The 14,885-nt window shown below is 33.9% G+C and overlaps 1 protein-coding gene across 2 annotated transcripts in view; it reads right to left on the reverse strand.

The window, feature by feature from the left end:
* LOC131554400 (LHFPL tetraspan subfamily member 6 protein) overlaps positions 1–12,727 on the reverse strand; it is a 92,275-nt gene extending 79,548 nt beyond the window's left edge. For both annotated transcript variants that reach the window (XM_058799772.1, XM_058799770.1), the window contains exons 1-2: positions 12,410–12,727; positions 10,728–11,279 (exon numbers count right to left, since the gene is read on the reverse strand). In XM_058799772.1, the coding sequence (XP_058655755.1) occupies positions 10,728–11,112 (385 nt within the window). In that variant the 5' untranslated portion in view covers positions 11,113–11,279; positions 12,410–12,727. The remainder of the gene's footprint in view (positions 1–10,727; positions 11,280–12,409) is intronic.
* Between the last annotated feature and the right edge of the window lie 2,158 nt (positions 12,728–14,885).

The following is a 14,885-nucleotide window of genomic DNA, read 5'->3' on the forward strand; positions in this document are numbered from 1 at the left end:
TCAAGTAACCCGAGACGTTCTCTTTGTGAAACAAAGACAACATCTGCAAATCTGTAATCAAAGTCAAAAATCTCAACATGAATTATTCCAAAACCAAGATATCTATCATGTGACTCCTCTAGTTTTAGTAGAGATCTTAACAATGTCTCATATTGTGCTCAGACTTGACAAGACACCAAAGTCTGCAATTAAAATCTCAAGAAGATCCCACATTTTTCTCACCAAAATATTCCAAGACCAAATGGATATCTCATATGAGTTGGCAAAAATAGTCATCAGTCACCTTTATTTCTATAGCACTTTATGTAATATAGATTGTGTCAAAACAGCTTCACAGGGATAATCACTGGAAAATAGCACAATCAATTATGGAGACTCAACTTTGGAGACAATTCAGATACTGCTATAAAGCAGTTCTATAATAAGTACTTCAAAAAGCGGCAATGCCGTTATTCAGTTCGAGTCAGTTCAGTGTTGAGCCAATACAGTTCAATGCCAGTGACAATGTTGCAAGTTGAGAACTCCATTAAAATCTCCTAAAACATAAAATATTTTCATCAGGAAAGTCACACATATCCTCTACAGCCTCATTTGCATTGATTTGAGAATTTAACTACAGTTGAAATGCAGCAAATCCAACAACACTTTATTCCTCAACATAATGCAGCTCTATCTGGGCTCTGGCCAAACAGCACTGAGATTTGCCCCCAAAACGGCATCTCTCTTTTAGCCCTGTGGAGTTGCATCACAGCAGGTCACATCAACACTTCTGAAATTACTAGTCCCCATCCATTCACATATGTGACCCTGGACCACAAAACCTTAAGTCGCTGGGGTATATTTGTAGCAATAGCCAAAATTAATCAGAGTCAAAATTATTGATTTTCTTATGCCAAAAAACATTAGGGAAGTAAAGATCATGTTCCATGAAGATATTTTGTAAATTTCCTACTGTAAATATATCAAAACTTAATTTTTGATTAGTAATATGCATTGCTAAGAAATTAATTTGGACAACTTTAAAGGCGATTTTCTCAATATTTAGATTTTTTTTTTTTTTTGCACCTTCAGATTCCAGATTTTCAAATAGCTGTATTTTGGCCGTTAAAAAGCTGTAAATATTGTCCTATCCTAACAAACAATAAATCAATAGAAAGCTTATTTATTCAGCTTTCAGATGGTGTATAAATCTCAATTTTGAAAAATTGACTGGTTTTGTGGTCCAGGGTCACAATATAAGCCTTTAAAACGACAAGAGTCCAAGATGCCCAAATGCAGATTTAAGACTCCAAAACATTTTCAGAACAAAATACTTTTCTTAGGTGACAAAGGGCTGCTTAATCACCTGTATTTGTAAATCTATGTTTGAACATATGGCCATCTTATATGCTGTTTGGATGAAGTGGAGAGAGATGGAGTGTAAACTGAGGGAGGTGGTGAGGAGGGTGAAGTGCCTTCCTCTCCCTCACTGTGCTGTGACAGATGACTGAGCTGTCGGATGGCTGCTGACAGGACTGCATATCACCAGAGAAGTGGTCACTACACCGCCCCTGTCATTTTACAAGGAGTCACTGCAGAGCAGTATAGGGTAAAAACCTATGTGGTTTTTGGTCTACTGTGTTTAACAATGTTCTTGGTCTAGTCAATGGAGAAAAATTACAAGAAGCTTTCCTTATACATTAAAAACATGTAAGTTTACCAATCATAATTCTAATTAAAAAAAAAAAAAAAAAAAAAAAAAGGTTTGTATAATAAAAAAGTTTTCAAGGTTGAATATTTTAAAACAGTATTATGAATTAGCAATTAGCTTGAAAGTTTGTAATTTCAACTAACCATGCTTTGTCATAAAAAATATTTTCATTATATTTTATCTGCATGTTTCTGTATGTTGGGGACACCACATGACTTTGTTTTGGCAGACAAAATGTTTTCTTTGTTTTTTCCTAATTTTAAAAATATAAAAAAAACAAAAAACAAATCAGGTCTTTTGGAGAATATGCATTGGGCAGGTAAATAGGTAAACAGAATATATTCATAGGGAATCGCTGGAGCAACAAATAACAGGAACTTAACAGAATAAACGCAGGAGTACATAAGAACATGTAATTAATCATCGGAGATCGCTTTATGGAAACAAATAAAGTCATTTGTTCTTACAGGAGGTATGCAGGAGAGTCTATATGTTTACACAAAAAAAGTATTTGCACTTTTGAAAAGCTTTGCATATAGGTGACAACATGCCTAAACGATTCCCGTATTTTTAATATATTCAGTTAATGGATTGCATGAAACTAAAAATGAATAAATTTATTTGGTCCAACTTTATATTAGGTGGCCTTAACTACTATGTACTTACATTTGAATTAATCATTTGGTACAATGCACTTATTGTGTACATACATGTTTTTACATTGTACTTATATTTTTAAAAACACCTATATGTAATTACATCTGTAATTAATTTCTGTAATTACATTTATAATTACACTGTTGACCCATCCCTTACACTTTAACCCACCCTTAAACCTACCCATCCCACCAAACCTGTCCCTAACCTTACCCGTATCTCACCTCAATAGCAGCAAAAGTGTTTTGCAATACAATATGAACACAATAAGTACATTGTACTTATTTTTTTATGTAAGTACATAGTAGTTAAGGCCACCTAATATAAAGTGTGACCATTTATTTATTTTAACTAAGATCCATTGTCATTTTAGTATTATTTATACACTATTATAACATTTATTAATATTTTATATTTTGAATTAGCTTACTGTACATTTTTATTTTGTTTTAAATGTCAATTTAGCGATATTATTATTATTATTATTATTTCAGTTTTAGTCATTTTAGTTTATTTCACCTTATTTTATTCAACATTTCTATTTTTTGTTTCATTTTTAAGTTTTTCCACTTAATAATTACATTTAATATTATTTCAGCTTTGTTTCAATTAACAGAAACAATTTGCAATAGTTTTAGATTTATTTAATAATAATGACAAAAAAAAAAAAAAAAAACACGTTCCTATAACACAATCAATCAGTTTCGCACCATGCCTAACAACACACATTATTTATGCTAAAATCACACTAAACACAGCCTCTCTGCTTATTGCTTAAATACAGTACATTCCTATAGACCCAGAGCTGTTCATCCCAAGGTAATTTCACAATAAATATGTCAATTACAGGCAAAACGGTTCTATCAGCTGAAAGAGCTTTGAGTTGTTTTAATGATCAACCTCTCAGACACTCTCATTTTCACAAAATTGTACAGTTTACTTCCATAAAATAGAAAACTGAAAGCACGGTCCATAAATCAGCTATGAAACAAATTTTCCCCACTACTGCTCCTTTCATTTTAAGGTTGGCTGTGCAATAACAATCCCCTTATGTCAGCGCGGTTCATTTTGCAGAGTGCTGAGTGTGAGGTGGAAGAGCGGTGTGGTGCGCTTGGCACCGTGCTGCTGAAAACAAGGACTTAACAACCTAAAGAGCTGAAATAACACTTCCTGTCTGTCCTTTGCCAGGCCAGACTTCCTGTTTGTCTGAAATAAATCTTTGCTTAAGCTGGACATTCCACTATGAGTCTGTTTCTCTCTCTCTATTCTTTCACAAGCTCTCTCTTCCTCTGTTTCTATTTTATTCTCTTATTCTCCCTCTCTTGAGCTGCTCGACTCCCCCATGGGTGACAGAGCTGTGAGTGAGAGAGGTTAAAGAGAGCTGAAATAGAGGGCTGGAGATCAGGTCACAAAGAGATAACACCTCCTGAACGTGGGTAATTGAAAGGTTTCGGAGGACAGAAAGGGAAAGAAAGAGAGCTAGTAAACGACAGATGTGAAAGACAAACAGTACACGGTCAAGCACAGATAAAGAGGAGAAATCAAAAAGACCAGCTGCCTATCATTTCATACATTCAACCAGTTCTCCTTTAAATTTTCTATAAGAGGTAGCCTGCTGTTGAAAATAACTAGAACTATCCACATCATGTTTGTCTGGCCAGAGAAGATCTGGCCCCTGGACTGTTCACTTCACAACAGAAAGCATTTTAATCAGATTTGACTCAGTACATTTTGACTGACAAACAAATCAACTATTCAGTACGAGTTACTCGGCCCCAATCCAACAGTACATGGTCAGCAATTCTTCACAGTGTGAATCATAAAAGCACCCAACAATGAATCACTTGAGTTTTCAGTATGACTTCAAGAAAGTGTCAAAGAGGGATGTCAGACAGACAGATAAATCAATAACCCAGAACTTAACATGAAAGGGAAATTTAGGATAATATATGTACTTTGATGAACAATTCGCTTACAATGAACAATTCTCTCAATGACTCATCTAACGTCTTTTAGCCAAAAGGACACAATGCAGGAAGAACCTGTTCTCTGATCCTCTGAAATGTACTTCAAAAATCACCATGAAATTACTATTGTACATTTCCAAAAACATGGTATTACATTTTCTTAGGTGATATGCATGTTACATTAAAATGAATTCAAATCCACTGCAGTGCCTGAATAATATGTCCATTAGTTTGACTGAGAAAGGTTTTCCATTAGGTTTTATTGGTTCAGTTCCAGCTGGCAAACACACACACACAAACAAACACACATTAACACACACAAACAATGCCATTACCCATGCCTGTTTACAGTATCTTTATCCTGTGCAGAAGCTGGTACATTTGTAATCCAGGGGAAAACAAGTTTTTTTGTTTTTGTTTGTTTGTTGTTGTTTTTTTATAAATAAAGAACAAGAATGAATTATAAATGTATGTCAAAAATATTTAAATCATAATAATACATAATAAATCAATAAATAATGTTTAGATCATTTTAAATAATTAAAAAAAAAAAACAATTAAAAGAGCCTTTACTTATCAAATTTCCCAAAAAAAAAAAAAAAAATTGATCACAGTTGATCACAGACAGTGTTGATAACATTAGCAGCCAATGAACATCTGCCTCAATCTTAAACCCTCTGAGCGATTTCATAGATTTGCGTAATAAACAGAACAAATCAAACATCATATTCACTGTTAAACTGATGAATCAGTTAAAAAATGGTTTGTAACAGTATTATTTTATTAATTATTGTAATATTTCATCTTTTAATATTTCTATTTATTCGATTTATTTATTTTCTATTTTTTTTTATTGTTTTAGTTTTTTATGTTTTTCATCTAATATTCATATTTCATTTTATTTCAACATTATTTCCATTACCAAAAAATATTTTTAATAATATTTAGTTTAAGTTTTAGTTAACTATTACAACACTGGTTTAGAACAAGGGAGTGAGTAAATAATATTGTAGTAATATAGTAATAATTACAGATTTTTTTGAGTAAACTATAATTCATGTGCATAAAAGAACCTCGAGTCAGCTCTGACCAACAAGACCATGACAAGGAACCTTTGAGTTATAAAAGATGAGAGTAAATTGCATAATTCTGGAAGGGCTTTCCAGTACTTCACATCACAAAGGGAAGCATCATTCATCTCTGAAAGAACAAAGACAGACTTTTGAATAAGAGGGCAAGAGGAGGGATCTAATCAAAGATGCTTTTGGTGACACATAAAGGGCTTATCGAACTCATTATCAGTAAAATGGGCATCAGATGAATCAATGTGAACCGCAGGGAGGTGCTGCCTTTGCCAAAGCCCCGCTGATCAGAGCCCTCACTGCCAGACAGCACTCATTAACACACCACAATATAAATGAAAGGGACTCAATTGGTGAGGACAACCGCGGTCCAATGATTTAACATCAGGGTTCTCTCTCTCTCTCTCCCTGGGTCACTCATCTTTCTATTAACCCCTGTCTGGTGCTTTTCACATCACTCATTCACTCTTGTACTGTCCTGCATACTTCAATTTAATACCACGCTTCAACCCAGCAACTAGTTCAATGTCAAGAGTTCAGCCGCTGCTCTCCAACGCTCTGTTAACTTCCTGGAACTCATCAAACACAATTTGATAAACCAGACATTATGACCACACTGTCCTACTTACACCTACACGAGAGTAGTATAGTAAAACCATGTTTTGTGTACATTATACAATAAGTACTAAGTGATATAAATTAACAATGTACTATAGGGTTTGGATTAGGGTGTGGTTTAGTTGCTTGTAATAATATAATGTTATTACTAAAGTACTGTTAGTTAATGTAACATATAACAGGGACACTGTAAAATAAAGTGTTATCCAGCTGTCTCTGAAGTACGTTTACTAAAAATATCATAGTAATACCATGTTTTGGACATTGAAATTTCATGGGTTTATCATAATAAAACTATGATATTTCTTGAAGCATATTATAATATTACCACTGCCATTGTAATATTATGATTTTGAAAAACTTACCATGATAACACTATGGTAATGCTATATTTTTGGACATCACTGCAGCTATACTTAAAAGTGTTTGGCATTACCATGGCAGCACATATTTAGAATAACACAAAATGGGACTGTGGTTAACAGGGTCAGATGATAACAATTTGGTATATACGAAACACATCATGGTACTGAAATTTATGTGAAATTCATGCAATGTCATCATTGACTGTTCCATTTTTGTAAGAGCCAAAATTTGTGTTCTACATTCATTATTGTATTCTTTGAACTTGAAGTACCTTTTATAATTATACCATGCATAAGATTGCAAAAAACCCTTTCACAACATCCAGCCAAGAGAAGAACACTCTCCAGGAGGTAGTCGTGTCACTGTCAAAGTCTACAATCAAGAAACGACTTCACAGGAGCAAATACAGAGGGTTCACCACAAGGTGCAAACCAGGCCAGATTAGACTTTGCCAAAAAAACATCTAAAAAAAGCCAGAGCAATTCTGGAAAAGCATTCTTTGGACGGCTGACATTAAGATCAAACTGCACCAGAATGACAGGAAGAAAAAAGTATGGAGAAGTCTTGGAACAGCTCATGATCCAAAGCATACAACACCATCTGTGAAACATGGTGGAGCAGTGTGATGGCATGAGCATGCATGGCTTCCAGTGGCACTGGGTTACTGGTGTTTAGTGATGACGTGACAGAAGACAGAAGCAGCCGGATATACTCAATATAGGGATATACTCTCTGCCCAGATTCAGCCAAATGCAGCAAAGTTGATTGGGCGGCGCTTCATAGTACAAGTGGACGATAACCCAAAACATACTGAAAAAGCAACCCAGGAGATTTTGAAGGTAAAAAGGTGGAATATTCAGCAATGGCCAAGACAATCTCCTGTTTTCAACCTGATTGAGCATGCATTTCACTTGCTGAAAACATAACTAGAGCCAGAAAGACCCACAAACAAACAACAACTGAAGTCAGCTACAGTAATGCCTGGCAAAGCATCACAAAGGAGGAAACCCAGTCTCTGGTGAAGTCCATGAGTTCCAGACTTAAGGCAGTCATTGCCTGCAAAGGATTCTCAACAAAATATTTTATTTATGATTATATTTATTTGTCCAATTACATTTGAGCCCCTGAAAATGGGGGGACTGTGTATAAAAATGGTTGTAATTCCTAAGCATTTTAATGTTATATTTTTGTTCAACCCCGTGAATTAAAGCTTAAAGTCTGCACTACAATTTCATCTTGATTGTTTCATTTTAATTCTATTCTGGTGGCATACATTTCAATTCTGAAAATTGTGTCAGTGTACAAATATATATGGACCTAACTGTGTGTGTGTGTGTGTGTGTGTGTGTGTGTGTGTGTGTGTGTACCTACTTAACCATATTTTGGGGACCAAATTTTGAGCTAAACCTGACAAAATCTCCAAAAACCTCCCTTTGGGGATGTCCTCATTTGTAAAACCAGTTTAAAAATAAAGTAAACAAAGGTTTTTTGAAATTGTAAAAATGCAGAAAGTCTCCTGTAAGGGGTAGGGTTGGTGTAGGGCAATAGAATATACGGTTTGTACAGTAGAAAAACCATTACGCCTATGGAATGTCCCCATTTAGATAGCTAAGTAAACATGTGTGTGTGTGCGTGTGTGTGTGTGTATATATATAAAATTATATATATATATATATATATATATATATATATATATATATATATATATATATATATATATATATATATAATTAACATTATAGATGTCTTCTTTACCTTAAATTAAAGTGTATAGGAATAGAGACATTCAAAATGTCTACTCAGTCCTACTCACATTCTCTAAAGACCAGCAAAAGCTCATACGTCCGTTTCATGATAAGTACAAATGACTAATTGTCAGTTTCTATTAATTGTAAGTGAAAAACTGCTGATAAGAGGCATGATGCTTGCTTGCATAAGCCATGAGGTACTATATTACTCTGTGTGATGAAGGCAGTGCTATGGGCAACATGACAGGATGTGATGCGTTCAGCAGCCCTGCAGTCCTGTAACCTCCTTGTGTCTTGGTCTCTTAAGTCAAATCCCGCTGTCTGCTAGTTAGAAGCGACAGCGACACCTCAACTGTCGTCCATGAACAAATGATGACGCACCTGGGTAGCCAACTGGAGATCAGGTGAAATCTGCTCTGACACTGTTAGCTTTGGGGAGAATCTAATGTCAGAATAGTTATAAGGGCAAACCTGAAAGGATTTATACATGAGGACAGCACATGAACACACAAAAAAGACACGATTTTCATTTACTAAATCATTATTAATTGAAAACAGCCATTGTTCTAACAATTATTATATTAACAATTTTTTTTTTTTTTTATAGAAAAGTTTTATGCAAATTGTTTGCATTTTCATGAATTTCAAAGGGTGTGTGGGACTGAACCACAAAACCATTTTTTAATCTTTCTTTTTGAATTCAGAATATAGAATATATTCAGCTCACCTGCTGTGTTTGCTGGTTCAAATTAAAAATATGTATTATCAAAACTTCTAATACATGTATATTGTAACAAAAGCTGCTTTGAGATGCATTGTTCCTGAAAGTTGCAGGTTGTTAGAACTTCAGAGTTTTTACCATATGAAATTAGATTTTTAGTGTAGTATGTAATAAGAAAAAACTACAATAATAAAAAAAGTTAATGTTATTTTCAGCATCATCGTATATTCTAAGTTTCTAAAGCACACAGTTAAAATGCTTAAAAGTCAGGAACATGAAACCCATTTTACATCCTTATATTTCTGATTGAAACTGGATATTCAAAGAGACAAAAATATTGCAAATGTGGTTATATCCATCTTCAGTGGTATTTATAGTGAAAAGAGGTTGTCACATAACAGAAAAGAAGCAGGTTATTGGCAGGCAAGGTTAAAAAATAAGAGGCATTCATTTACATTTACATTTACATTATTTATTTGGCAGACACTTTTATCCAAAGTGACTTGCATGTCATTCAAGGTATACTTTTTATTAGTTCATGTACTCCCTGGGAATCAGACCTATGACCTTGGTGTTGCTAATGTTTCGATGAATTGTGCACGCTTATACAAGAATATGCATTGTGAGGCTGAATTTAGACTTTAAAAAAGAGTGATTAGCAGTTGCTATGTGAGTTTGCACATACACTGAGCTAATGAGAATGAACATGAGATAGTGTCTGTTTGGCTGACACAACAGAGACAAATTGGTTGAGTTAATGAAGACGAAGATAAATGAAGATAAAGCATTTTAAACATCAGGAAACCAAGAGCCACACTAGAATTTTCCACACTTTGAGCCACTGCAGTACAAAGCAAACTTCTTTCTAAGACGCTCCACGCAGTATTTGTTTCACCTCCTCTGTCGTGTGCCAAAAGCCCTCAAGACTATCAGAGCAGCAAATAAAAGGCACCTTGCAGGCAAGAACTAAACAAACTGAGTTTGGAATTACAGGCCCCAGCTTCCAGTCTAAACTCAATCAGATTCCCTTCCCTCTCTCCTCACTGAGGCAAAGGCACCCTGAATTAAACTGAATGGAATCAATGTTCACTGAACTAGAGACAAAGAAAAAGGGGCTTGAACTTGATGACTCTTCATTATGATATGAATATGAGAAACTTAAGAACATTCATTACGTGAAAATAATATTAGTACCAATCAATAATGGCCCTGATATATGCTTATGCTGATTTTAGCACAGATATTTTAATCTCATACTCTGGAAAAACTATACCACACACATGAAAACAAACCTTAATTATGCATGTAGCATGTATGCATACAACGCGCCTTACGTTTGCATGTAGAACAAAAGTCCAAAAGTCTGGGGTCAGTTTTTTTAAAATTTATTTATTATTAACTGCTGAAAAATTCTGCTTTGCCATAACAGTTTTTTTTTTTTTTTTTTTTTGTATTCAGTGTATGTATGAACTCAAATAGATTTTTTAAATTTGTATTATTTCACAATATTACTGTTTTTACTGTATTTAATTTAATTTAATTAATATATGCAGCCTTCGTAAACATAAAACATTATTACTTCTTACAAAAACATTAAAAAATCTTACAGACCCCAAACTTTTTAAATAATTAGAATGGCTGTTATTGCTGACCGGTGTTATAGGGTAAGTTTCACAAAATTTCTCAAGAACTATAGAACATGAAATGGTCATATTCCAACCTAAAATAAAAAAATAAAAAATAAAAAATACATTCCAGTAAAATAAATAAATAAATAAATAAAAAGTTTGGAGTGAAATGTGACCAGGACATGTCTTTGTGAGATTCACCCTAAACCAAATACACTGTATCTTGTCAGGTTGACAGTCTATTACTCACCTCCAAGAAACTGCATGCCCCCCGCTGCACGTCCGATGGTTCTGGAGATGAGTTCTGATATGCAGCAGCCCATGACCGCTGTGAGTGCCACCAGCAACAGCAGGCCGCATCCAACCCCCGTCACGACTGTACAGATCCGCCACTCCACACTCGGGATACCCTGAAAGCTTGCATAGCGCCCACACTGCTCCAGCATGATCGTAGCCTGCCTCTCTTCATCCCGAACAGGGTACGAGCACCGCCGGAAAGTACCGAAGGAAACTGGCTTATCCATTTGTGAGCCCAGCAGCCAGTAGGGCATGAAGAACCCCACGCAGGAAGCTGCTGCACTCAGCAGGGACACCAGAGCCCAGATCATCCCCGTACACGTGAGGCTGGATGCCATCCTGGAGAAATGTCTTTAAATATTGGCCACAATTCCAGAAGAGAGCTTGGAAAGGTGGATATCAGACACACACACACACAAAAACTAAAATTAAAATTCCTTTTGCCTTGTTGGAAAGAGGATGTCTATCTCCATACAGAATTCACCATTGTTATGTGTCCCGTCACCTGAGAAAGAAGCAATAAAACACATTGTCTCCTCAGTCTTCACATTAAAGATTCACAGTTCCTGTTATATATGCAACAGACTACCAGTCAAAAGTCTGGGGTCAGTAAAATAAATAAGTAAGTAAGTAAATAACTAAATAAATAAATATTTACTTTTTTTTTATTTTTTAAAGAAAATAATATTTTTATTCAACAAGAATGCATTAAATTTATCAAAAGTTACAGTAACATTTTTAATTTTAGTAACATTTTTTACAATTTCTATTTCAAATAAATGATGTTCTTTTGAACTTTATAGTAATCAAAGAATCCTGAAAATCATGGTTTATTGTAATCAGCACAGCTGATTTATACAAACAGCCCCCAAACTTCTGAATGATTGTGTACTTTTTAAGTTTAGATTATGTGCCCAAATGTATCTGGCCACTTTACTGCACATTTTCTTCTTCTGAAGTTTAATTTAATGTTTGTTATATTGTTAATTAAAGTTGCCACCCAACTTTTTTCATATAAGGCTAGCATCTAATATTTACACAAAAGATTACAGGTGGATAGTAGCAAAGAAAAAGAAAAGAAAAGAAAAGAAAAGAAAAGAAAAGAAAAGAAAAGAAAAGAGAATGGCTAAAAACGTTTCACTTGGCAACACATTCAATGCTTTTATAAAGTATTTGATATGACTAAAGGAATCTGAATAAGTCGAATAGAAACTCATTTTAAGGGTTGGAACTCCTTATGGTAACAATTGCACATTTTCACTTTTCACTGTATGAATCTTCACAATAATACAGTAATTATATCTCTTATTAATAAGACATAATATGCATGATATCAGCTGTGGTCATATAGCATATGTGCATTTATATTTTAGGATGTTAAGAATTAGCCTATTATATGTAATCATAGGTATTTATCCAGTAATATGAATATAAATTACTATAAAGTCTCAAAAGTCTAATATTTACAGAAGATTAAGAAGAAGAAAAAAATATAAAAATCCTACAAAGCTCAACAGACTGATCATCTATTATTAGTGCCACTTCATGACAGTCCTGTTATAAACAGCTGCCATGCAGAAGACGCCATCATGCAAACCATAAATATTCATAAAAACATCGTATGTGATAACTTACATAGATATATTCTGAATGGTGTGTTAATTTCAAATTCCGGTCCAGCTTCGTGGGACCATGGAGATGAAATAAACTTTGTCCGCTGAACGGGGCGCAACTCGCGTTACGCGCGCAGAAAACATGCATTAAATTCCTTACATGGAGTCTGCTGAGATCTGCTTGTGTCTTTCTGTTTATTTCACTGTCACTCCTGCAGGAAAGCGCTAAAATAATCCCAGTGTATTTCAGAAGACACAAGAAATGTTGAGCTGTGTCCGTGTCCACGCACTGAGCGCAGTGTGCGGCAGCAGATAGACTACAGGAGTCCGAGGCGCGCTCGCTTGGCTCACTTACTCGAGGCTCCTCCCACAGTTCTGCTGCCTTTTAATCACAGCGGGGCGAGTTGTCACACTTTTTACTCCAGTGTATATTTCACAGGGTAACTTTATTTTAAAAATCAGTTTCTGTACATACACGTAAAGTCCTTACTACAAAAAAATAAAATAAAAAGATCATATATGCCTAGGTGAAAAAGATGCAGTTCATTTATCATGCATAGTACTTACGGCTGGGAATGTTGTATTACTGTGGGAGCTTGCTTTTCAGTAAGTACCTGGATTAAAAAATAAGAATAAAAACAAAAGACAGAAAGAAAAGAAAAGAAAATAAATAGTTTACTTAAAGCAAGTGTTCATGGACCACCAGGGGCCACAAGGGAGTACTAGGGGGTCAATAGAAAAGTTTAGTAAAAGTAGAAGAAAATAAAGAAGAGAAGAAGAAAAAGTAAAAAAAAAAAAGTACAATTAAATAAGTAATAAATTAAGTTATTAATATTGAACTTAATAAGATTAAACAAACTAAATATACTAAACTAACTAACTAAATATAACGGTTTGTTTTTTTTTTTTGTTTGTTTGTTTTTTCAAATAATAAATAATACAACTAACAGAAGTTTAGTGGGTAAAAAAAAAACAAAAAAACATAAGATAACGTAAAACAATAAGCAATAAATGTAATGTAATTAAACATAAGAAACTACATTCGTTTCCAAATAATATCTTACACATATTTACAATATTATATTTGATAATAATATTATTAATATTACATTTTTTTATATTTAGGCATAAAAATAATAATTAACATACACATGCATACATACATTCCTTTTTGTTCTCCTTAGACTTTTCTATGGCAATGAGCACATATGTTCACTAATAAGCCATTGACTAAAAAGCAGTGTAGGGACAGTTGTGATAGGGCTGATAGGATGGAGGAGATGGAGCATGTGTGTAAAGAGATGTTGGTGCAAAGTGGTGCATGCAGGAGGAGTGACCACAGCTGTGAATAATTCACAAAGGCATCACATCCAGAAACACCACAGAGAGCGTAACCCTGTGACTCACCTCCTTTCTCATTTAATCCCTCTGAAGAGAAATGGGCTGAAATTCAATTGTTTTTGCCCTCTTGGGTGCAATATCTGTAGTTGTTGTGATTATTCATTGTCAAGGTAACTCCCCTTTTCCCTCTGGCAAGGTGAAGTTAATGTCAAGGCACAGGTTTGAAGTGATTTGTTGCATTTCAACAGCAGTTATAGGTGCCATTGGTTGGGAAATTAAATAGTCAGAAAGTTGTGTCACCTCAAAATACCACTGTTTTTATTGTGCTTGTGAACTTATGATTTCAGGTGGTTAAATCCCCCCGGGAAAAAAAAACAAAAACACTTTCATTCTCATAGGTCTGACAGATTTTATATTTTTATTTCATTTATTTATTTATTTGATGTTTGAGACCTTCTGTTGACTTTGAATGCTTACATCTACTTTTAAGACCTTCTGTTGACTTTTACTGGTTAAATTTCTTTTTTTTTTTTTTTAAATATTGAGCAAATTTTTCTCCTAACTCTAAGCCTCAAATATTTCTGCATTTCTACTTTTTCATTAAGACATTATTTTTCCTCATAAGAATCATTAGCTTCTCCCCACAATGTAGGTAATTTCAGGTTTTATATTTATGGGGACATTATTATTCTATCTTTATGCAACTAAACTACTCTAACTAAATGAGTATTTAGGATGAGGATTTTATTAGGATATTTTTAAGAATATCTATAATTAAAAACATAAAACTCCAAAGTAAACCATAACCCTAAAATATTTTATTAAAATATATTTAATAATATGAACAATATAAATTATATAACAATAATTATTATAATAATATTATATCAATATTATATCGTTGTCATTATATATATATATATATATATATATATGTGTGTGTGTTTGTATGTGTGTGTGTGCATATATATATATATATATATATATATATATATATATTATAAGATATGTTTTATTCAAATATAAAAAAATACTTAAAACATTTGGAAGCATTGGTCTATTTGGTAGCACATTTCTGGAGATTTTTTTTTTTTTGCGCAAATGTCACTCGAGGCGCGGAACTAATGTGCCGACCTCTTGTTGTTGCAGTGGGACGT

This window comes from Onychostoma macrolepis, chromosome 15 (genome assembly GCF_012432095.1).
Source record: "Onychostoma macrolepis isolate SWU-2019 chromosome 15, ASM1243209v1, whole genome shotgun sequence".
In the NCBI taxonomy this organism is placed as follows: Eukaryota; Metazoa; Chordata; class Actinopteri; order Cypriniformes; family Cyprinidae; genus Onychostoma; species Onychostoma macrolepis.